We start from the raw sequence: 25,405 nt of genomic DNA, 5'->3' as shown, positions 1-25,405 counted from the left end.
TTCCTCAGCCTTATCTTCTGCCATTTCAATTTGGACTAAGTCAGTGTGTCTTCCATTCTGGAATGTACTGGATGGTTCAGAGCAGTTATTTTGGAAGCACGATTAAAGTTTATATGGCAGATATTTCAGGACTGGTGTCAATCCTTTCAAAGAGCAATAGGCTATGCATTTTCACATTAATATTGATTTGCACATACTGTGTAAACTGAGACAGGTTTATGTTTACTGGCAAGTTATCATGGACATGGACTGTAGAAACATCTACAGTTGTGGACAGTCTCACTTGCAATATACTACATAGATTGGTCTCTCTTGGTTGTACTACATGTATTAGGTTTCAGTTGGTTGTAAATACATGAATAAGAAGGGAATTAGCATTGAATTGTAAGTTCAACTAATTTAACCAGCTCCAGTGATCTGTGGAGACATTTTTTCTTGATAGAACATGTCACAGCAGTTATAAAGTGCTTTGACTTCGAACAGATTGTAATTGCATTCACCAACGTTACAACAGGCTGAAATAAAGTGTTGTAATGGAGTGTTGAAGTATAATTGAATGATAACGAACGTATTCCGCTTCCAGAATCCTATTAAGTTTGGCCTTCAGTGAGGTATAATTACATTTTGATACACAGTAAGGAAGGCATGTGTTGTCAACCTTCAAGCAAGCGACAGTTCTGGTCTAATAGATTCTATAATTTTTATGGTTGTAATGCTGATGGAAATCCATTTAAAACCCGTTACAACTTGCAAGCCTTTGAAGTCGAAGATTTATCTTTTTTGTTTGTAATTAAAATCTAATGAAATGTTATATTATTTTAAATCACCATGCGCATACCAGAATTGCAGATATTCCTTTTTTGTTTGCTATGTGCTTCTGTCGTGTACGTGATGGGTTGGATGTACATATTTTTTTCTGATTTATAATTCATGGACAATTCTGTATGGGCTGATAGATTTTTTTGTAAGGGAAAATCAAGTCTAACATTTCTAAGTAGAAATTACAAACTTCCCAAGCCTTTTTTAACCTCAAATACACTACAAGTTTCTCCTGCAACAATGATCAAATTAAGATCCATCATCTGTAGAGGAAGTTTAGCATTATTTGATGAATGCACGGCTCACCATATCTAATCTGACAGTGCAGTCGCATCACAACCCTGGCTGTGCGATGAGTCAACTCTTTGACTTCAATGGCATCTGGGAAATTATTAGGTCCTTACAGATGCCGGCTTTTAATGACCCATTTCTTCGCAGGAGGAAAATAATCCTGGAGCAGGAAGATTTGAATGAATATTGTATATTTCAAATCAGTTTGTAGGTTATACAATGTGGTACCGTGCCTAGGGGGCTATGGTTTGGGGAAGGCTCTGCAAACCAACAGACCTCATACCATCAATTCTCATGGCTTGATAAAGCATTGTAAACTGACATAGCATTGTGGTCTGAGCCGCATGCTTCACTCCAAGCATCAGAGTTCACGCACAGTGCTGGGGAATCTTTATTATTTAACCAAACCAAATACAGCTGCTTGCTGTCTACCTGCCTCCAAAGGCACCTACATTAGTAGGTAGCACTTTTTCTGTAGGTTACTGGCATTTGGGACAGGATTTGAAGGCAGCATTAGGTGATAACGGATTCACATTCCACCTGCTATTTGTAGCCACTTTAAGAAAAAGGGTTCCAAAAGGGTTCTTCGTCTGCCCCCATATTATTACCTGGAAACAAAAAGTGTTCTTCTGACATGAATAATAACTAAACAAGTAGCAGAATCGATCTCCTCAGTACCTTTTTAATTAATGAAGTTGACACAAACCAGAATAATTCGGTTACGGTATAGGGTCCTTCTCTTGCATATTGATTGGTCTGCTGGTCCATGGTTGTGAACATGACAGGTAAGCTTGCATGCATGATATCATGCAGGTTACATTTTGTTTTTAAATAGCTAAATAAGCTATTTTACTGACTGTTTTCAGAATGATTAATAGACTGTTTCACTGTGAAGCCAATATTGCATTCGAGCTGTTTTTTTCTAATGAGTAGGCCTGCATTATGATTCATTCATACAACTTTCACAACCGTGCATATTATTAAATGACACCGATGTTCAAATGAACATGGTTTTATATTTGTTGATAACTAATATTGAAAGGTGATATGATGCAATCTAACTCGATTAGGCTGCTTCATCCAAATGTAAGCTAAATGCATTGGATACAAAACTAATAGTGGCATGTGATAAATGTGACATGTGATAAAGGAATACATGTCCAATATTATATAAATTCATATCAAACAGGAATATACAGTGCATTTGGAAGGTATTTTTATCACATTTTGTTACGTTACAGCCTTATTCTAAAATTGTTAAATAAAAACGTTTCTTCATTAATCTACACACAATACCCCATAATGTCAAAGCAAAAATAGGCTTATAGATTTTTTTTGCAAATGTATAAACAATTCATAACAGAAATACCTAATTTAAATAAGTATTCAGACCTTTTATGAGACTTGAAATTGAGCTGAGGTGCATCCTGTTTCCATTGATCATCCTTGAAATGCTTCTACAACTTGATTGGAGTCCACCTGTGGTAAATTCAATTGATTGGACATGATTTGGAAAGGCACACACCTGTCTGTATAAGATCCCACAGTTGACAGCGCATGTTAAAGCAAAAACCAAGCCACGAGGTCGAAGGAATTGTCCGTAGCACTTAGAGGATGCTGTCAAGGAACAGATCTGGGGAAGGATACCTAAAACATTCTGCAGCATTGAAGGTTGCCAAGAACACAGGGCCCTGCATCAATCTTAAATAGAAGAAGTTTGGAACCACCAAGACTCTTCCTAGAGCTGGCCGCCCAGCCAAACTGAGCAATCGGGGGAGAAGGGCCTTGGTCAGGGAGGAGACCAAGACCCCGATAGTCACTCTGACAGAGCTCCAGAGTTCCTAAGTGGAGATGGGAGAACCTTCCAGAAGGACAACCATCTCTGCAGCACTCCACCAATCAGGCCTTTATGGTAGAGTGGCAGATGGAAGCCACTCCTTAGTAAAAGGCACATGACAGCCCTCTTGGAGTTTCCCAAAAGGCACCTAAATGACTCTCAGACCATGAGAAACAAGATTCTCTGGTCTGATGAAACCAAGATTGAACTCTTTAGCCTGAATGGCAAGCCCCATGTCTGGAAGAAACCTGGCACCATCCCTACAGTGAAGCATGGTGGTGGCAGCATCATGCTGTGGGGATGTTTTTCAGTGGCAGGGACTGGGAGACTAGTCAGAATCAAGGGAAAAATGAACGGAGCAAAGTACAGAGATCCTTATTGCAAACCTGCTCCAGAGCGCTCAGGACCTCCGACTGGGGGCGAAGGTTCACCTTCCATCAGGACAACGACCCTACGCACACAGCCAAGACAACACAGGAGTGGCTTCGGGACAAGTCTCAATGTCCTTGAGTGGCCCAGCCAGAGACCGGACCCGATCGATTATCTCTGGAGAGATCTGAAAATAGCTGTGCAGTGAAGCCCCCCCCATCCAACCAGACCAAGCTTGAGAGGATCTGCATAGAAGAATGGAAGAAACTCCCCAAATATAGGTGTGCCAAGCTTGTAGCGTCATACCCAAGAAGACTCAAGGCTGTAATCGCTGCCAAAGGTGCGTTAACGAAGAATTGGGTAAAGGGTCTGAATACCTATGTACATTTTTCTACAACCCTGTTTTTGCTTTGTCATTATGGGGTATTGTGTGTAGATTGACGAGGGAAAAAACTATATCAATTTTAGAATAGGGCTGTAACGTAACAAAATGTGGCAAAAGTCAAGGGGTTTGAATACTTTGTATACCAAATGCATTGTATGTATATATTTAGTGAAATGAATAGAGCATTATGGTATTATTGATTCATTTCTCTCCTTGCAGGGGCTTATACAGATGAACTGCAGTCACCAGATGCCCAAGCCTCAAAAGCAGAAACATGTGGAGACATCAACACTTGTCATTTTTAATAAATGTACAAATATATATTGTTTTTCCTGTATCTGTGGCGGTCACAAAATTTTGTCGGCCAGTGATTGTCAAGCAAATACAGTGGGGCATGAAAATTACAGGCCTCTCTCCTTTTTAACTGGGAGAACTTGCACAATTGGTGGCTGACTAAATACTTTTTTACCCCACTGTAACTGTTGGTCTCACGGTAATTGACCATTAATTAACAAACACATTTAGCATCTCCTGGTTTCCACACAAGCCACTGATGCAGACCTTTGTATAATCTACATTTTAAAAAGTCTAATAAATCCATGTAATATAGCCTACACATTCACAATAAATCCATTATTTGTTTTAGATGGAAAAATGATATAAAGAAAATGTAGTCTTTCAGAATAGAATAACATACTCTCAGTTGTCCTTATGTTAGGTCCTGGGGTGGCTATGCCTTATGGCTGTGGGCTGCACTAGTTCATTTAGCAGACAATTCCTTGGAATTATTTTATAGTATGAAGAATACAATGATGAATAATATTTTATTCAGCTTTGTGTGCACATGAGGCTGTTATGTGTTGAGCGGTTAACAAAGAAATAAGTGTTCCTATATCCTTAATTTAGAGTTATTAATGTAACTTTAGTTGTTCTACAAACGTTGGGCGAGATGTTTTGATTTTAAGGCTGCATGATGCGACTAATGATTTGAAAAATGATTTGTAAGGCATGAGCTCTGCTTTGTTATTTTTTTGCGCAGGCTGTACACACTTCATTTTTGTCTCATTCACAATTTGACAAGCACTTGATAATGCCTTGAATTTCCCGGTGGCATCCCCTTCGTGGCCGTAATGCACCCTAAAAAAATCTATGCTTTTGTTGTGCCCTTCTCCCTGAGTGCTCTGCATTTATTTATGTTTTATTTTACGAGGTAAGTTGACTGAACACATTCTCATTTACAGTAACGACCTGGGGAATAGGGACAGGAAAGAGGGGGATGATTGAGCCATTTGTAAGCTGGGGCTGATTAGGTGACCGTGATGGTACGAGTGCCAGATTGCAAATTTTGCCAGGACACCGGGGTTAACACCCTACTCTTACCATGGGATCTTTAGTGACCACAGAGAGTCAGGACATCCGTTTAACGTCCCATCCGAAAGACTGCACCCTACACAGGGCAATCTTCCCAATCACTGCCCTGGGGCATTGGGATAATGTTTTTATAGACCAGAGGAAAGGGTGCCTCCTACTGGCACTCCAACAACACTTCCAGCAGCATCTGGTCTCCCATCTAGGGAACGACCAGGACCAACACTGCTTAGCTTCAGAAGCAAGCCAGCAGTGGGATGGAGGGTGGTATCACATGATCGGGTGATCCAATTTTGAGAGGTGCATATTGGAAGAACTTTTCACATTTACTTTTCATCAGCCAACAAGATGAGTAGGCCTAACGAACAGCAAAAGCACTAGCCTATGTCAATCTACTATCCCCTATAGTACAAAAGTCAACCTATTCTGTGTGAGAAATAAATATTCCAAACATTATCTGGGACAGTTGTGGGATGCAATAGATCCCAAATTAATACAACCACTAGCATGAGAATTTTTTTTTTACACAATGTGGCTGGCACAACAACTTTTAGCTTACAATGTTGATAAACTATGTAGCTTTTTCTTCACATTATAAGCGCAGCAATGCGCACATGACAGAAGGTTATAAGCAGGAACGTGACCGCAATTGGGATTTATGCATGTAATGCTTTTATTATTAAGGTGCATTTTTATGGTTAAAATGATCTTCTCCAAACTTGAAACTCATGCACTGTTTATGTATGCCAGTTAGGTACTAAACCCCTTATAAAGCGGATTAATGTGCTTAATCTTAAGACATTTTTGGGCCAATTTAGTTGTGATACAAACCTTATCAAACATATAGGCCTAGGCTACATGAGGTGTGCGACTATGATTAGAAAAAGTTGCCAAAAAAACTCTTTCTTATGTTGGGCATCGTTCACAAGTGCTAATATATAATTCACAAGTGAAAGGCTAATATTGTCACCCATCAGACTATTCTTGATTTAATCTTGTCTTTATGTATACTAAATATGTGAAAATTGTTTTGATTTAGAATGGACCATTATCTTGCACCTGTCTCGAAACAGGGGCAGCGGTAAAAAATATAGTAGTGGCCAAAAGTTGAGAAGGACACACATATTAATTCACAATGGCAATTTTCATATACTCCAGAATGTTATGAAGAGTGATCAGATGAATTGCAAAATCCCTCTTTGCCATGTGAATCCCCCCCAAAACATTTCCACTGCATTTCAGCCCTGCCATAAAAGGACCAGCTGACATGTCAGTGATTCTCTCTTTAACACAGGTGTGAGTGTTGACGAGGACAAGGCTGGTGTCACGACTTCTGCCGAAGTCGTTGCCTCTCCTTGTTCGGGCGGTGCTCGGCGTTCGACGTCACCGGTCTTCTAGTCATCATTGATCCTTTTTTTTCATTTTTCCATTGGTTTTGTCTTGTCTTCCCACACACCTGTTTTAAATCTCATTCATTACCTGTTGTGTATTTAACCCTCTGTTTCCCCTCATGTCTTTGTCAGAGTGTTTTATTGTCAGTGTAGTGTGATTGTTGTATAGGTGCGCGTCGGGTCCTCGTACCCATGTTTATGTACATTTAGTGTTATGGAGCATACTCCGTGGACTTTATTAAAAGACTCCATTTTACACTCCATTTGACTCTCCTGCGCCTGACTTCCCTGCCACCTATTACACCTACGCATGACAGCTGGAGATCGCTCTGTCATGCTGATTGAGTTTGAATAACAGACTGGAAGCTTCAAAAGGAGAGTGGTGTTTGGAACCATTGTTCTTCCTCTGTCAACCATGGTTACCTGCAAGGAAACATGTGCCGTCATCATTACTTTGCAGGAAAAGGGCTTCACAGGCAAGGATATTGCTGCCAGTAAGATTGCACCTAAATCAACCATTTATCGAATCATCAAGAACTTCAAGGAGAGCGGATCAATTGTTGTGAAGAAGGCTTCAGGGTGCCCAAGAAATTCCAGCAAGCATCAGAACCGTCTCCTAAAGTTGATTCAGCTGCGGGATCGGGGCACCACCAGTACAGCGCTTGCTCAGGAATGGAATCAGGCAGGTGTGAGTGCATTAGCATGCACAGTGAGGCGAAGACTTTTGGAGGATGGCCCGGTGTCAAGAAGGGCAGCAAAGAAGCCACTTCTCTCCAGGAAAAACATCAGTGACAGACTGATATTCTGCAAAAGGTACAGAGGACTGGGGTAAAATAATTTTCTCTGAATCACCTTTCAGATTGTTTGGGGCATCCGGAAACAATCTTGTCCGGAGAAGACGAGGTGAGCGCTACCATCAGTCCTGTGTCATGTCAACAGTAAAGCATCCTGAGAGCATTCATGTGTGGGGTTGCTTCTCAGCCAAGGGAATGGGCTCACCTTCAATTTTGCCTAAGAACACAGCCATGAATAAAGAATGGTACCAACACATCCTCTGAGAGCAACTTCTCCCAACCATCCCAGAACAGTCTGGTGACTAACAATGCCTTTTCCAGCATGATGGAGCACTTTGCCATAAGGCAAAAGTTATATCTAAGTGGCTCGGGGAACAAAACATCGATATTCTGGGTCCATGGCCAGAACTCCACAGACCTTAATCCCATTGAGAACTTGTGGTCAACCCTCGAGGTGGGTGGACAAAAAAAAAACACAAACTCCAAGCATTGATTAGGCAAGAATGGGCTGCCATCAGTCAGGATGCGGCCCAGAAGTTAATTGACAGCATGCCAGTGTGGATTGCAGAGGTCTTGAAAAAGAAGGGATCAACACTGCAAATATTTACTCTTTGCATCAACTTCATATAATTGTCAATAAAAGCCTTTGACACTTATGAAATGCTTGTAATTATACTTCAGTATTCCATAGTAACATCTGACAAAAATATCTAAAGACACTGAAGCAGCAAACTTTGTAGAAATGTAATTTGTGTCATTCTCAACTTTTGGCCACGACTGTACATGTCATCTATGCAAATAAATAGCTGAAAGCTGAAGGGGTCCTCTATTTAGTATTGGCCATCACTCTGTTTTCTCGCGCAATTGCATTGCCTATAGAAATGTTGGGCAACATGAGTTCATGGGCACTCATTTAAGTGATTTGATTCGACTTTTCGATGACATTTTCATTGTCAGAGTGATTAGAGGACCAATAGAGTGCTGAGTACCAGGCAGTTGGCAAGATTGGTCGATTAACTAATGACCATGAGCAGCAACAGAGCTTGGAGAAATTACAGTGACCTAAACGGTCACATGGAATTTGACTGCCTTCATGACTCGTGACCTCCGGTGTGGAGGTAATACGGTTCCGCAACAAACCATATGCATGAGTCCTTTAAACACAGTCTATTGTACCAAAGAAGTCTAATTGTATTTGTCACATGCACCGAATACAACAGGTGTAGACTTGATCGTGAAATGCTTACTGGAGCCCTTTCCCAACTCTTTTTCACCTTTATTTAACCATGTAGGCCAGTTGAGAACAAGTTCTCATTTACAACTGCGACCTGGCCAAGATAAAGCAAAGCAGTGCAACAAAAACAACAGAGTTACACATAAACAAACGTACAGTCAATAACACAATAGAAAAATCTATGTACAGTGTGTACAAATGTAAGAGTAGGGAGGTAAGGCAATAAATAGGCCATAGAGGTGAAATAATTACAATTTAGCATTAACACTGGAGTGATAAATGTGCAAGTAGAGATAGTGGGGTGCAAATGAGCAAGAGGCAAAGTAACAATATGGGGATGAAGTAGTTGGGTGTGCTATTTTACAGATTGGCTGTGTACAGGTACAGTGATCGGTAAGCTGCTCTGACAGCTGATGCTTAAAGTTAGAGGGGGAGATATAAGACTCCAGCTTCAGTGATTTTTGCAATTCTTTCCAGTCATTGGCAATAGAGAACGGGAAGGAAAGGCAGCCAAAGAAAGTGTTGGCTTTGGGGATGACCAGTGAAATATACCTCCTGGAGCGCGTGCTATGGGTGGGTGTTGCTATGGTGACCAGTGAGCTGAGAAGGCAGGGCTTTACCAGTTGGAGGCCATGGTTGCTGCAGGGGGTGCTGAGATGTTGGCCAGGGTAGGGGTAGCCAGGTGGAAAGCATGGCCAGCCATAGAAAAATTCTTATTGAAATGATCTATTATCGTAGATTTATCGGTGGTGACAGTGTTTCCTATCCTCAGTGCAGTGGGCAACTGGGAGGTGTTCTTATTCTCCATGGACTTCAGTGTCCCAAAACTTTTTGAAATTAGTACTACAGGATGCAAATTTCTGTTTGCAATAGCTAGCCTTAGCTTTCTTAACTGACTGTATATTGGTTCCTGACTTCCCTGAAAAGTTGCATATCACAGGGGCAATTCGATGCTAATGCAGAACGCCACAGGATGTTTTTGTGCTGGTCAAGGGCAGTCAAGTCTGGGGTGAACCAAGGGCTATATCTGTTCTTAGTTTATTATTTTTTTCATGCTTATTTAAGATGGTGAGGAAAGCACTTTTAAAGAGCAGCCAGGCATCCTCTACTGACGGGATGAGGTCAATATCCTTCCAGGACACCCAGTCACTACAAAGATACAGTTGTCCTTCCTAACTTAGTTGCCAGAGAAGAAGGAAACTGCTCACCATTTCACCATGAGGCCAATGGTGACATTAAAACAGTTAGAGTTTAATGGTTGTGATAGAAGATAACTGAGGATGGATAAACAACATTGTCATTTAGGTTAGTATTGTGGAGTAACTACAAAGTGAAAAGAAGTAAGCCTGTACAGAATAAAAAATATTCCAAAACATGCATCCTGTTTGCAATAAGGAACTAAAGTAAAACTGCCAAAAACGTGGCAAAGAAATTAACTTTATGTCCTGACTACAAAGCGTTACGCTTGGGGCAAATACAACACTTCACTGAGTGCCACTCTTCATATTTTCAAGCATGGTCGTGGCTTCATGTTATTGGTATGCTGGTCAGCGTCAAGGATTAGGGAGATTTTCAGGATAAAAATAAACGAAATAGAGCTAATCCCAGGCAAAATCTGAGAGGAAAACCTGGTTCAGTCTGCTTTCCAACAGACCCCTTTCAGCAGGACAATAATTTAAAACACAAGGCCCAATATACACTGGAGTTGCTTATGAAGATTACATTGAATGTTCCTGAGTGCCCTAGTTACAATTTTGACTAAAATGGGCTTGAAAATGTCTGTCTAGCAATGATTAACAACCAACTTGACAGAGCTTGAAGATTGTTTTAAATAATAATGTGCAAGTGTTGTACATTCCAGGTGTGCAAAGCTCTTAGAGCCTTACCCAGAAAGACTCACAGCAGTAATTGCTGCCAAAAGTTATTATATTGACTCGGGTGTGAATACTTATGTAAGTAGAATATTTCTGTATTTGATTTTCATAAAATTTGCTCAGGAAGCCGGTTAAAAAGTGATTGAGCCGGCTGCATAGATTTCATGACTAGAACCTCAAAAGACAAATGCAGTCTTTCGTAAATTGACATTTCCTGTCGTAAATGTTAGCAACACTCCCATCTTTGCAGGATGCGCAGGGGATATGATCACTAGTGTAACCTGGAGGAGAGGCATCATTAAACACAGTAAATTCATCAGGTTTAAGCCATGTTTCGGTCCGTTCAAGTTTATGATCAGTGCTTTGTTCATTGACTATTACTGCCTGGGAAGTGAGGGAACTACCATTTTAGTAGTCTTGTTTTTGAGATGTGACAGGAATGGATGAATACTTAATTCCAATGAGATTGCTAAGGCGAACACCGCCATGTTTAGTTTTGCGAGACCTAGATCTAGACACAGACACGTTCTCTATGTGGAAAACTGAGCTGACTACACTGACTGTGCTAGGGGCAGACTACACTAATCTGGCAGACTGGCTAACAGCCTGCTGCTTAGCCAGCACCCTATCGCTTTGTGAAGTTAGAGCCCTGTCTATGTCTATAGATAAGATGAGAGCACCCCTCCAGCTAGGATGGAATCCGTCACTCCTCAGCATGCCAGGCTTGGTCCCAGGAAGAGGGCCAATTATCTACAAATTAAATCTTTTGGGAGGAGCAGTAAACAGTTTTCAAACAGTGATTGAGTTGAACAAGTCTGCTGTAGAGCTCCTAACTCGGAGGGGGCCAGAGACAATTACTCGATGCCGAAACATCTTTCTAGCTAAGTTTCACGCTGAAGCTATGTTGTGCTTGGTATCTCTAACTGTTTCATCCTAACACCGCTGGTGCGATGTCGGAAGTTTACATACACTTAGGTTGGAGTCATTAAAACTCATTTTTCAACCACTCCACACATTTCTTGTTAAAGTATAGTTTTGGCAAGTTGGTTAGGATATCTACTTTGTGCATGACACAAGTCATTTTTCCCAACAATTGTTTACAGACAGATTATTTCACTTATAATTCTCGGTATCACAATTCCAGTGGGTCAGAAGTTTACATACACTAAGTTGACTGTGCCTTTAAACAGCCTGGAAAATTCCAGAAAATGATGTCATGGCTTTAGAAGCTTCTGATAGGCTAATTTACATAATTTGTGTCAATAGGAAGTGTACCTGTGGATGTATTTTCAAGGCCTACCTTCAAACTCAGTGCCTCTTTGCTTGACATCATGGAAAAATCAAAAGAAATCAGCCAAGACCTCAAATCTTTTGTAGACTTCCACAAGTCTGGTTCATCCTTGGGAGCAATTTCCAAATGCCTGAAGGTACCGCGTTCATCTGTACAAACAATAGTATACAAGTATATACACCAGGGGACCACGCAGCCGTCATACCACTCAGGAAGAAGACGCATTCTGTCTTCTATAGATGAACGTACTTTGGTGCGAAACTTGCAAATCAGTCCCAGAACAACAGCAAAGGACCTTGTGAAGATGCTGGAGGAAACGGGTACAAAAGTATCTATATCCACAGTAAAATGAGTCCTATATTGACATAACCTGAAAGGCCGCTCAGCACAGAAGAAGCCACTGCTCAAAAACCGCAATTAAAAAAGGCCAGACTACAGTTTGCAATTGCACATGGGGACAAAGATCGTACTTTTTGGAGAAATGTCCTCCGGTCTGATGAAACAAAAATAGAACTGTTTGGCCATAATGACCATCCTTATGTTTGGAGGGAAAAGGGGGAGGCTTGCAAGCCGAAGAACACCATCCCAACTGTGAAGCACGGGAGTAGCAGCATCATGTTGTGAGGGTGCTTTGCTGCAGGAGGGACTGGTGCACTTTACAAAATAGATGGAATCATGAGGCGGGAAAATTATGTGGATATATTGAAGCAACATCTCAAGATATCAGTCAGGAAGTTGGTCTACAAACCTGACTCAGTTACACCAGCTCTGTCAGGAGGAATGGGTTAGGAATAGGAAAATTCACCCAACTTATTGTGGGAAGCTTGTGGAAGTCAACCCAAAATGTTTGACCCAAGTTAAACAATTTTAAAGGCAATGCTACCAAATACTAATTGAGTGTATGTAAACTTCTGACCCACTGGGAATGTGATGAAAGAAATAAAAGCTGAAATAAATAATTCTCTCTACTATTATTCTGACAATTCAAATTCTTAAAATAAAGTGATGATCCCAACTGACCTAAAACGGGGAATTTTTACTAGGCTTAAATGTCAGGAATTGTGAAAAACGGAGGTTTTAAATGTATTTGGCTAAGGTGTATGTAAACTTCTGACTTCAACTGTATATCCTTGTGCTCTCTACACTCGTCAGTTTTAGCCTCCGCCAGACCATCTTCAGATTAGCCTTTATGGCGGTAGCCCTGCCCCCTGGTAAACAATGTATGATCGCTAAATGTTTCTAATATTGCGGGTTTTCATTTTGTCAGAGCTAATGGTGGGAGGCTTTGGTGGCTCAGACCCCATAATGGGTGGAAGAGAGACCTGAGAAGGCTCAGGCTATGACACCGACTTGCTGCTTTGTGGGGAAAACCGGGGTAATATTTATATTGGCTGAATGAGTGATACCGGTTGAGCATGCTGAAAGCATTTCTTTCCGGAAGCCGTGAGCAAATTGTTCGGCTGCGGGATAAACATGACTACCTGTACTTACTGGTGGCACAGACACTTTCATCCTTTCATCCACTTATTGCCTAAGGATTGAGCCTGAAGCCGGGCTTGCAACTTGGCTATCGTCACCGTAAGGTGATACTGTATATTATGAGTACAGCTACTGCAATTAGACGACATAATGTTACTTAGCTTTTTCGGCTGGTGGAGGTTGCGCATGTCCAGATAAAGGGGTGAAAAAGTTTAATGAAAAAAGTTGAGTGAGGACAAAACTAAATTTGTTAAATACAGAGTTTGATTGAATGGTTATTAAAAGTAAAAAGCTAAGATGAGCAGGTAGCCAAGGGAGCCTGGTCTGTAAGAGTGGGTAAACACAAAACGGGTGAAAAACATGGCCCACCTTGCCTGGCGAGGATTCAGTCTCCTCGCTTCCCGGATGTACTCCAGATTGCGATGGTCAGTCCAGATGAGAAAAGGGTGTTTAGCCCCCTCAAGCCAATGTCTCCACGCTTTCAAAGCCTTGACGACAGCCAACAGCTCCCGGTCCCCCACATCATAGTTTCGCTCCGCTGGGGCTGAGCTTCTTCGAAAAGAAGGCACAGAGGCGGAGCTTCAGTGGCGCATCCGAGCGCTGAGAGAGCACTGCTCCTATCCCAGCTTCGGATGCGTCCACCTCTACTATGAACAGCAAAGAGGGATCCGGATGAGCCTTCAGGTGCCTAAAAGCCCTGTTCGCCTCAGCTGACCACTGCAAGCTCACCGGGCCCCCCTTTAGCAGTGAGGTAATGGGAGCAGCAACCTGACCAAAACCCCGGATAAACCTCCGGTAGTAGTTGGCAAACCCTAAGAATCGCTGCACCTCCTTTACCGTGGTGGGAGTCGGCCAATTACGCACGGCTGCAATGCGGTCACTCTCCATATCCACTCCTGACATGGAAATCCGATGCCCTAGGAAGGAGACGGACTGTTGGAAGAACAAGCATTTCTCAGCCTTGACGTACAGGTCATGCTCCAACAGGCGACCAAGCACTCTGCGCACCAGGGACACAAGCTCGGTGCATGTAGTGGAGTATATCAGAATGTCATCAATATACACCACTACACCTTGCCCGTGCAGGTCTCTGAAATTCTCATCTACAAAAGATTGGAAGACTGATGGAGCATTCATCAACCCATACGGCATGACGAGGTACTCATAATGCCCGGAGGTGGTACTAAATGCCGTCTTCCACTCGTCTCCCTTCCAGATACTTACCAGGTTGTTGTACGCACTCCTGAGATCCAGTTTAGTGAAAAAACGCGCCCCGTGCATTGACTCAATCGCCGTAGCGATAAGTGTGATTTCACTGATTTTATTGAGACCTCGATAATCAATACACGGCGCAAACCTCCATCCTTCTTCACAAAAAATAAACTCTGAGACGGGTGAAATGGAGGGCCGAATGTACCCGGAGACATGTCTCCATAGCCACCGGCTCCGCTTGCGACAGGGGATACACGTGACTCCTGGGAAGTGCAGCGTCTACCAGGAGATTTATCGCACAATTCCCCCCCCCCCCCCCCCCCCCCCGTCGTCGATGGGGTGGTAATTGAGTCGCCTTATCGATTACCAAATCGGCATATTCTGGGGGGGATGCGCACGGTGGAGACCTGGTCTGGACTTTCCACTGTAGTAGCACCAACGGAAACCCCTAAACACCTACCTGAGCACTCTCGCGATCACCCCGTGAGAGCCCTCTCTGGCCAAGAAACAGTGGGGTTATGACAAGCTAACCAGGGTAGGCCCAGCACCACAGAATATGCAGGAGAATCAATAAGAAAAATATGATCTTTTCCGTGACCCCCCTGCGTCATCATACTCAAAGGAGCGGTGCCCTCCCTGATAAACCCTGACCCTAATGGTCGACTATCTAAGTCGACTATCCACAGGAACAATGGGGATCCCTAAACTATGAGCTAACACTTAATGAAATTCCCAGCCGCGCCTGAATCTACTAGCGCCTTATGCTGGGAACGTGGGGAAAGTTCAGGAAAAGTGACAGAGGCAAAAATGTATGCAACGGAGGCCTCTGGATGAGAATGGTGCCTACTCACCTAGGGTGACGCCACAGTGCCCTGCCTGCTGTCTCGATTCCCAGAGGAACCAACCCAGCACCGACCAGAAGTGTGTCCTCTGCGACCACATATGGTGCACGAGCGGGAACCCCCTCCGGTCTCCCCGCGCACAGTCCCTCCCAACCTCATGGGTACAGGAGAGAGGGTGCGGGAGGATGGAACAACCAGACCCCGATCTAGACGTCCACGAGTAGTCAGCATGTTGTCCAGCCGGATGGACAGGTCCACCAGCTGGTCGAAGGTGAGGTTGGTGTCTCTGCAGGCCAGCTCCCGACGGACATCCTCGCGTAGACTACAGCGGTAAGGGTCGATCAGGGCCCTGTCGCTCCATCCAGCGCCGGCAGCCAGGGTCCTAAACTCCAGAGCAAACTCTTGGGCGCTCCTAGTCTCCTGCCTCAGATGGTAGAGGCGCTCACCCGCCGCTCTGCCCTCAGGTGGGTGGTCGTATACTGCCCGGAAACGGTGAGTGAACTCCTCAAAATGGTCCAACGCCGCATTTCCATCTCCATACACAGCGCTGGCCCACTCCAGGGCTTTCCCAGTGAGGCACGAGAGGAGGGCGTAACTCTTCTCACGGTCCGATGGAGCTGGGTGGACCGTGGCCAGATACAGGCTTAGTTTGAGGAGGAAATCCTGGCAGCCGGCAGCATCTCCGCCGTAATACCTGTGGCATGGATAGATGGATCCTGCTGGGTTCAGGCAGGATAGGGGCGCTCAGTGGAGACCCCGGCTGTGCTGGTGGAGGCGCTGGAAAAACTCTCCCAGCGGTCCATATTCTGGACACTGCGATCCATGGCGGCACTCAGATTGTAAATCATCTCCGTATGTTCAATGACTCGCTCCTCCACCTCCATGGCCGGGGTACCTTCTCCTGCTGAATTCATGTTGGGTCAGAGATTCTGTCAGAGTCGTGTGTGTGTGTGTGTGTGTGTGTGTGTGTGTATAGGAGGCAGGGAAGAATGATGGCTAGAAGACCGGTGACGTCGACCGCCGAGCACAGCCTGAACAAGGAGAGGCATCGACTTCGGCAGAAAGTCAGGTACTACTCAAGTAGTATTTTACTGGGTGACTTTCACTTTTACTTGAGTGACTTCCTATTAAGGTATAAATACTTTTACTGAGGCAATGACATTTGGAATTGGGTACTTTTTTTTACCTTTGTCGAACATTGTGATGTACACTCCTGAATAATATCCTGGCGAATGGTGATCATCCTGGTGTAGGGAGGTTCACACCAAGTTATTTATATCTGCAGGGTGTCACGGTGGGATGTCTTTCAAACTGGAACACGTGGAGACAAGGGGGTAGAAATTAACCTCACTGCTCAAATTTCAATGCTAGTTCAAGTAACTCAAGACACAACTACCTTTTAGTAATGTGACAGTTTTGTATAGGCTTGAATAAGTTGTTTACAGTAAGAAGTAGAATAACTTGGCCTCTAATTTGAACTAGTATCACCAACTCCAATGGTGCAACACAATAGGTGAAGGTAAAGTGGCAAGAGAAGGTTACCTGCAGTAACATTAGCTAGGCTACGGGTTAGGGTTAAGTTTAGGAGTTAAAGCATTAAGGTTGGGGTTAGGTGAAGGGTTAGCTAACATGTGAACGTTTTCTGTAATGAGATTTGAAATCGCAACCTTTGGGTTGCTCTACGTTTGTTATATGCCTTCCATCCACCCCCCAAAATTAAGGGGCCTAACCTGATCCATTAAAAACAGCTCCAGACCATTATTCCTCCTCCACCAACCTTTAAATGTGGCACTATGCATTGGGGCAGGTAGCTTTCTCCTTCCATCCACCAAACCCAGATTTGTCTATCGGACTGCCAAATGGTAAAGCATGATTCATCAGTGTCAGCGAGATTTACACCACTCCAGCCAATGCTTGGCATTGTTTATGGTAATCTTAGGCTTGTGTGCGGCTGCTCAGCCTTCCATGGCCTTCCAGCCTTCACCCATCTCGTGAAGCTCCCAATAAACAGTTATTGTGCTTATGTTGCTTCCAGAGGCAGTTTGGAACTCGGTAGTGAGTGTCGCAACCGAGGACAGGCGGTTTTACGCGCTATGCACTTCAGCACTCGGCGGTCCCGTTCTGTGATCATGTGTGGCCTACCACTTCGTGGCTTAGCTGTTGTTGCTCCTAGACGTTTTCACTTCACAATAACAGCTCTAGCAGGGCAGAAATTTGAAGAACTGACTTGTTGGAAAGGTGGCATACTATGACGGTGCCACTTTGAAAGTCACTGAGCTCTTCAGTAAGGCCATTCTACTGCCAATGATTGTCTATGAAGATTGCATGGCTGTGTGCTCAGTTTTATACACCTGTCAGCAAAAGGTTTGGCTGAAATAGCCAAATCCACCAATTTGAAGGGGTGACCACATATTTTTGTATTTATAGTGAATATCTCAATTCAACCCATTGTTTTAGAGTAGAAACCTGAATATTCTCGTTTTAGAGTCATTTTAGAGAGTAGTACACTGAATATTGTAGCAAAAATGGAATGTTTACCAACCAAAGTACTTTTACCTATGACATTTATGGTTGAAAATGACCCTTTCCAACCAATGACCCTTATATTCTAGGCCATGGGTATCAAATTCATTCCATGGAGGGCCAAGTGTAAGCTGATATTCATTATTTCCATTAAATTTGTGTCCAATTAAGACCTACACACCCAGGTGAGAGGAGTTCCTAACTAGTCAGTGACCTTATTGATCAATCAAGTACAACGGAGGAGCGAAATTCCGCAGACACTCTGCCCTCCATGGAATAAGTTTGACACGTGTCCTAGGCCCTTGGTTTTGGAATGGAAAAGTTTTTTTGTAGTGAAGAGGGAGGGATACATTTTTAATTCAATTCATGAATCAATGAGCCTCCAGCGGCTCTGGGGAATGATATGAAAATGACTCGCAATGGAAAAAGGAAAATTAATTGAAACCCACTCATTGTTAACTTTGGAATCTACAATATTTTCCCAACTGTCATTTCTAATTAGGATGGAGCATGTGATTACTCTAGTCTCTCTGTGCAGATGAGACAGTTGTGAAATGAATCAGGAGGATAGTTTTAATCCACTTCAATAGATTTCTGTCCTAGCCTATTAGTCAAATGACATTAACGCTTGATGGCGTCTGCGGCATGGTCTATTTGGTATCATAGTGAGTGGTGCTGCTTTGAAGTTGTACTTGTGTGTGCGGTAGATGACCCATTTCTCAGAAATCCACCATAACACCAGTATGGAGGTCTGAGCTGTCACAGGGAGGAGGCCTGCCAGGGTGCTTTGACACTCTGAAACCGTCTGAGGAGGCTCTCAGCTCTCCACATTTGCCTGTCCCCACTGACCATGGTCACATACCACAGGAGGTTGGTGGCACCTTAACTAGGGAGAACGGGCTCCTGGTAATGACTGGAGCGGAATCGGTGGAATGGTATCAAATACATCAAACGCAGGTGTTTGATGCCAATTCATTTGCACCGTTCCTGTCATTATTATGAGTCGTTCTCCCTTCAGTAGCCTCCTGTGTCACAAACACCCCAATACATTATACATTTAACAGCATGCACCGACATGCCTGAGTTTTCTTTGAATCCCTCACAACTCCATCCTCATAGGTTACAATGCTGACTACTAAAAGGCCACTAGGGCAGGTGAGGAAAGGTATATGATGGTGAAGACTAGCTGGTCTCGCTGTGCTTCTGAGTCACAATAATTAGCTACACACGGTCATTTTTATGATAGAAACTCACTGAACGGGTTCAAAGTTGATGTCCATAGCGCAGGTTGACATTTTTGGATGAATCTTGTCTTGGAGACAGCTCTACAGAGTGGTCATTAAGTAGCCTAGCCACGGTAATAAAATCTGATTTTAAACCTAACCTTAATCGCACTCCTAACCTTATGCCTAACCTTAAATTAATACCAAAAAGCTCATTTTTGATTTCAGACATTTTTTCATCTAGGAACATATTAATCTCAACCTGCGTCCAGGGTGTTGTTTATGGCGCTGTCCATGGTACTGAATCGCACTCATCGCATTCCCAGAGAACGTGATTAAATACATGCTTTTTGTATCTGGATTCAAGAGGAATGTATTGAATTCGTGTTAGAGATAGCCAAGGCCTTCTAGAGTCAAATGTGGAGAAGAAGCTCAGACAAGTTGAATAAAATACAAGGTAGACTATAAACTATAACTGTCATAAACATCGTCCTCTGCTGAATGAGTGTCGTTTCTCATTGAGCCACAGAGAGGCACTCGAGCTCCGTCCTGGATTAACAGTTATTGGGACTGGAATGAACGGAATAACGAAAATATTTCTACAGATTACATGACTGCTTGTAGCCTATTAGCACATTTGAGACAGGACTATTTGACTAATGCAATATTGGATTAAAGGAAATCTTTTCTGCCCCACATTAATGTGCATTATGTACAGTATGCTATTGTCTGCGGTGTGTTGTGTTGTTGAGATAATAGGTTGTGCATAGTCCGTTTACTTCACTTCTCATGCAGAACGCGTCCACCGAGGCGACACTGGTTCTCGGCGTCCTTCACACATACACACACACCAGGTCTTTCTTGCCGCCAAACAGCTGTTGAAAGTCTAGCAGCCTTTTTAGTTATTTTGATTGGGTTCAATTTTCTGAGACTGTATTGAATATCAGATTGGATACCCACAGAGACGGGCTGCTATCGCGCTGTGAGAAGGCATCAACGAACTGAAGATGGGAACCAACGTGCTCTGAATACAGACACAGACTATTAACGTCCTACTGTAGCAAGGGCTCACCGCTCCCTTAGGACAAAACACATCCAATCGATCAGAGGACTTGCTTGTTAGGCTATGTTTGTTTTATAATTCAACCAGGAAAACGTTTTCAGTTTTTACAAGTTATTTTATCGGGATAATTTACCTGTTCTCTTTGGAACCATCTCCGCTTTATTCCAGAGGATAAATTGGCCACCCGCTGTCGGATCTCTCCAAAGCCACAGAAAAGAAGCAGTAGCCTACACTCGTCCCCGTAGACGAGAGGTTTCTCTTGCTTTGACATGCTGTAGTGGTTTTGACTGTACTTATGGCTTCGCTGTATCAGAGATTCGCCGGTAAGATTAATACGAAGAATTCTTTCCCACACCCACCTGAGGCCAGCCACCTACTCGGTGGACAGGTAGCGGACGAGGAGGACAACACACGGAAGACCCCGCAGCCCGTGGCCGACGGCAGACCCCATGTTCCCCACCGAAAGAAAAATGCGAGCGAGGACGAGCGTGTAAGACCTCTAAACAATTAAACTATTGGTGTAGGCCTATGGATTTGATCACTCAAACCTTCATCTGATAATCGTTGACAACTTTAACAGATCACCTGTATAGCCCCTATCTGCTTTCTATTGTTTGCCCAATCATTTTACTCTAGACCTAAACTATCATGTTGCTGCAATTATGTTCTTGGTTCACTCTTGCCTAAATGGTTTTGCAACTGAAACAGCATGTGTTACCCCGTGATTCTCAGATCAGTAGGCTATTAATTCAGAGCTTTAGACGCTCCACCAGTCAAGGCGTGGTTGCTATTCAAGAAACGTATTGTGTCTGGATGGTTGGCCTTGTCTGAATAGGCTGTGTCACTTTCTATGTTGTGATGCTTGCCAACTATAACTGCTTAAAAGTAGCAAAGGGTGGCTACTTTGAAGAATCTCAAATATAAAATATATTTAGATTTGTTTCACTTTTTTTGGTTACTACATGATCTACAATGTATAAAATAGTAAAGATAAAGAAAAACCCTTGAATGAGTAGGTGTCAACTTTTGGCTGGTACTGTATTTCCACACCAAGGTTGGAATAATATTGTGAACATTATGATAATGCCCTTTTAGCTAAGAGCTGTTTGAAAAGACTGCCTGAAATGTCAGCGTGTTTTGTTTGGATGCCATACATTAGTTAATAAACTTAGAGCAATAAGAAAAAGTTCTAAAACTCTTTCTATTTCTTTTCTTATCTATTTAGGCCACTCCCAGACAGTCCAAGCTAAATTCTTGCTTGAGAAATTGCTCTTTGCTAAGAAGCTATTTTTGTTTCTCTTTTACCATTTTTAAATGTAAAACAAAATACATTTTTATTTGTCACATATACACATGGTTGGCAGATGTTAATGCGAGGGTAGCGAAATGCTTGTGCTTCTAGTTTCCGACAGTGCAGTAATATCTAATTCCCCAACAACTACCTTATACACAGAAATGTAAAGGGATGGAATAAGAATATGTACATATAAAACTATATGGATGGGCGATGGCAGTGCGGCGTAGGCAAAATGCAATAGATGGTATGAAATACAGTATGTACATAAGAGATGAGTAATGTCGGATATGTAAACATTATTAAAGTGACATTACTTAAAATGATAGTGATACTTTTTATTGAACCCATTTATCAAAGTGGCCAGTGATTTGGGTATGTTTGTTTGCAGCACCCTCTCTTAGTGATGGTTGTTTAACAGTCTGATGGCCTTGATAGAAGCTGTTTTTCAGTCTCTTGCTCCCAGCTTTGATTCACCTGTACTGACCTCGCCTTCTGGATGATAGCTGGGTGAAAAGGCAGTAGCTTGGGTGGTTGTTGTCCTTGATGATATTTTTGGCCTTCCTGTGACATCGGTTTCTGTAGGTGTTCTGGAGGGAAGGTAGTTTGCCCCCGGTGATGCTTTGTGCAGACCTCACCACCCTCTGGAGAGCCTTGCGCTTGAGGGCGGTAAAGTTGTCGTACCAGGCGGCGATACAGCCCAACAGTATGCTCTCGATTGTGCATCTGTAGACGTTTGAGTGTTTTAGGTGAAAAGAGGTTGAAGAGGCGCTGTTGCGGCTTATTCACCACACTGTCTGTGTGGGTGGACCATTTCAGTTTGTCTGTGATGTGTACACAGAGGAACTTAACTTAACTAATGAGCATCTTTATGTTTGGAGGAAAATGGGGAGGCATGCAAGCCGAAGAATACCATCCCAACCGTGAAGCACGGGGGTGGCAGCATCATGTTGTGGGAGTGCTTTGCTGCAGAAGGGACTGCTGCACTTCACAAAATTGATGGCAACATGAGGAAGGGAAATTGTGGATAAATTTACGCAACATCTCAAGACATCAGTCAAGAAGTTAAAGCTTGGTCGCAAATGGGTCTTCCAAATGAACAATGACCCCAAGCACACTTCCAAATATGTGGCAAAATGGCTTAAGGACAACAAAGTCAAGGTATTGGAGTGGCCATCACAAAGCCCTGACTTCAATCATATAGAACATTTATCTGCGGAACTGAAAAAGCGTGTGCGAGCAAGGAGGCCTACAAACCTGACTCAGTTACACCAGCTCATTCAGGAGGAATGGGCCAAAATTCACCCTACTTATTGTTGAAGCTTGTGGAAGGCAGGAATTGTGAAAAACTGAGTTTACATACACCTTAACCAAATACATTTAAACTTCCAACTTCAACTGTAGGTGGCCTTGTTCTCAAATTAGCTTTGTTAAAATCTCCAGCTACAATAAATGCAGCCTCAGGATATATGGTTTCCAGTTTACATAGAGTCCTTTGAAGTTCTTTCAGGGCCATCGAGGTATCTGCTTGGGGGGTATATACACGGCAGTGACTATAATCGAAGATCATTTTCTTTGGAGATAATCACAGTAAGGTACTTAATTGTTACTCAGAAATGATTTGATATTGATATAAAAACTGTTGCATTGGACCTTTTAAAGCAAGTTCATTTTTTTTCTTCAGTTTTACAGCAAATGTCATGCAATTCTACCTCTGTGACTTATGCCATGTTAATATGATAGCTGATTGAGAATGACTGGGGAGCCCCCTGGGATCAATGGGAGCCCCCTGTAGGTCAGTGCCCCTGGGCCATGATTAGATAGCTGGCTTGACTTACTACCAATTAAAAAATTCTTAGCTGACATGACTAATTAGGTGACTGTCAGCGACTGACATAACAAGAAAAAAACTGCTTATGCATAATAACATTTTGAAATTACACCTGGTGCATTCTACTATTCTTACACTCAATGGTAAGTAGAGACACCACCTTAGTTTTTTGGGGGGTGTCTGGGGCCCTCTAGGGACCAGGGGTCCTAAGCGACTGCTATGTCACTTATGCCTGGAACTGTCCCTACTTGAAACTAATTACAGTTAAACATTCTATTTGTAGTTTAGAGGCAAATGAAAACCCAATGTAATACATTCAGTGATTTGGCCTTCTTTTGCAATCTAATGATCTAATCGAAGTTGGCAAGTTTTCATGGGTTCTCGTTTTGCAAGGACTTACATGTGGACGTCCAATAGATGATTATGCGCTGTAGCCCATATATTGGATATGTTGAAGACAATTCTGATGTAGTCTTGCTTTGTGGTTTAGCCATAATAATTCTTCAAGGCCACTTTTGCGACGAGGCTCACACCTTTTTATTGTCCATGGTGATGAAATTTCACACAGATCATTCCCTGCTTTTGCTAAGGCATTCTTTAGTAGACCTATGCTCATACAGTTTGTTTTAGTTTGTCCTTTTGAAACCGGTGTGGCTCGAATCCCTAAGTTCGAAATGTGCTGACTTGTAGAATGACAATGAGCAGTATAGCCTATGTCTCAGGCTTGAAAAAGAAACTGGGATCCTGTGAAGAATTGGCCGCCTAAAGTGACTCTTCCAGCTAAGCTGCTGCAGAGTAGGTCTAGCTGTAGCCAGCATAATGAAGGGAGTTCAGCATTAGTATCATGCCCAATGACAAATGCTTAATTTAAATGCAAACATTTAGTTCATTTTCACTATAGTTTCTGAACACTTTATGCTCTGCATTATGCAGGCATGTATTTGACATCAGTGTTTACACATTGTCGTTGAGCTCCACCTGAGTGTCTATCTAGTCTCTTTTCTCTCTCCAGAGATAGTGAAGCTGTCAGCATGAGGAGGATGTCTCCTCTGCATTATTGATGTGTATTGTGATGACAAGCAGGGAGGGAGTGAACACACTGCCTCTGTCACTGATACTGTTGACACTGAAAGAAGCACAACACGAAAGGACACAGCACAGAACTACACAGCACAACACATCACACAAAATGACACATCACCACACCACACCACACATAGATGTTAATTACTATGTGTAATGACATTGTAAGACTGTCATATTTCCCAATGTCCTACTGCCACAACGGTCTCTGCATTTAATGAGTTATGTGCTATAGGCCATTCAAGTAATAGTAATAGGGTCCGGTTCATATATCTTTCAATTTCAGGATTTTATTGCACTTAACATGGTTAAGGATAGGTGTATTTTTTTTTACTAGGGTTATTTCCAATGTGTAACTAAAAAAACAGAGGAACCATTCTCAGATTGCTATGTTTCCTGTAACATATTTAGGAGTGCACAGCTCACCTTCAGCTCACCTTCATTCCTCCTGATGTCCCCTGAGGAGTACTGGAGCATGAAATTACCTTTTGCCTCATGAGTTGAGGAGTTTCACGGTTCCTAGGTTGAAATTTTGTTTTCTTGACCTCAGTTCGAATTCACGTTTCTTTTCTGAGAGAAATCTTCCTGAATTGCAGCAAATTAAATATGGAATGCATTTTTTTACATTGTAATGTAATTATGATTGGCAGGGGTGCAACTTTGGCTTTAGAAGTGGGGGGAACATAAAACAAAAAGATTATATGTTTTTTGTCCAGTTGCATAAACAGCCTTCCTGACCGCTTGAAGGCATCCTCATTGTCCTAAAGCACTCCTGTGTCTCGTTTTGTATCACATTCCAATAAAAAAAATGGGGGGGTTAAGTGAAAGCTGCACCCCTGATTATTGGTGTGCTCACCATCTAACTTATATACAGTATGTTAACAGCAGTAACCGGATTCTGTGGTACAGTATTATAGAGTCCCCTGGGATATCAGCCAGAGTTATTTCTCTCTCATTACCCTCTACTGCTAATGGCAGCCGGGGCTGAAATCCAATAAAGTGACTTTAATTAATCATCGCGTGGCGGCTGTAGTCTAAAATATGGCAACATTTAAAGGATAGTGACCTGTGGAGCAGGTTCCCTTTGTGAGCAGGAGCCATATTGACTTTTCCCGGGTCCCCAGCCAGCCAACAGAGGAACTCAAACACCTCCTACTGTTGAGCTCTTCCTCCCCTGACAATGAAAGGTGACACATGAGTGA

General features: G+C 42.9%; 1 protein-coding gene across 3 annotated transcripts in view; it reads left to right on the top strand.

Annotated features, from left to right (window-relative positions):
* The window catches only part of LOC109875290 (dipeptidyl aminopeptidase-like protein 6), a 165,341-nt gene that overhangs the window by 23,301 nt on the left and 116,635 nt on the right, over positions 1 to 25,405 (top strand). The window contains exon 1 of one of the 3 annotated variants that reach the window (XM_031809807.1): positions 19,534 to 20,485. The exons of the other annotated variants lie outside the window; for them this stretch is intronic. Coding sequence (XP_031665667.1) covers positions 20,291 to 20,485 — 195 coding nt within the window. The 5' untranslated portion in view covers positions 19,534 to 20,290. Of the gene's footprint in view, positions 1 to 19,533; positions 20,486 to 25,405 lie in introns of those variants that run through there. 3 annotated transcript variants of the gene reach the window in all.

The sequence above is a fragment of the Oncorhynchus kisutch genome, linkage group LG30 (genome assembly GCF_002021735.2).
Source record: "Oncorhynchus kisutch isolate 150728-3 linkage group LG30, Okis_V2, whole genome shotgun sequence".
NCBI classification, from domain to species: domain Eukaryota; kingdom Metazoa; phylum Chordata; class Actinopteri; order Salmoniformes; family Salmonidae; genus Oncorhynchus; species Oncorhynchus kisutch.
The sequence above is the reverse complement of the archived record's forward strand: the minus strand, read 5'-3'. Positions and strand labels throughout refer to the sequence as shown.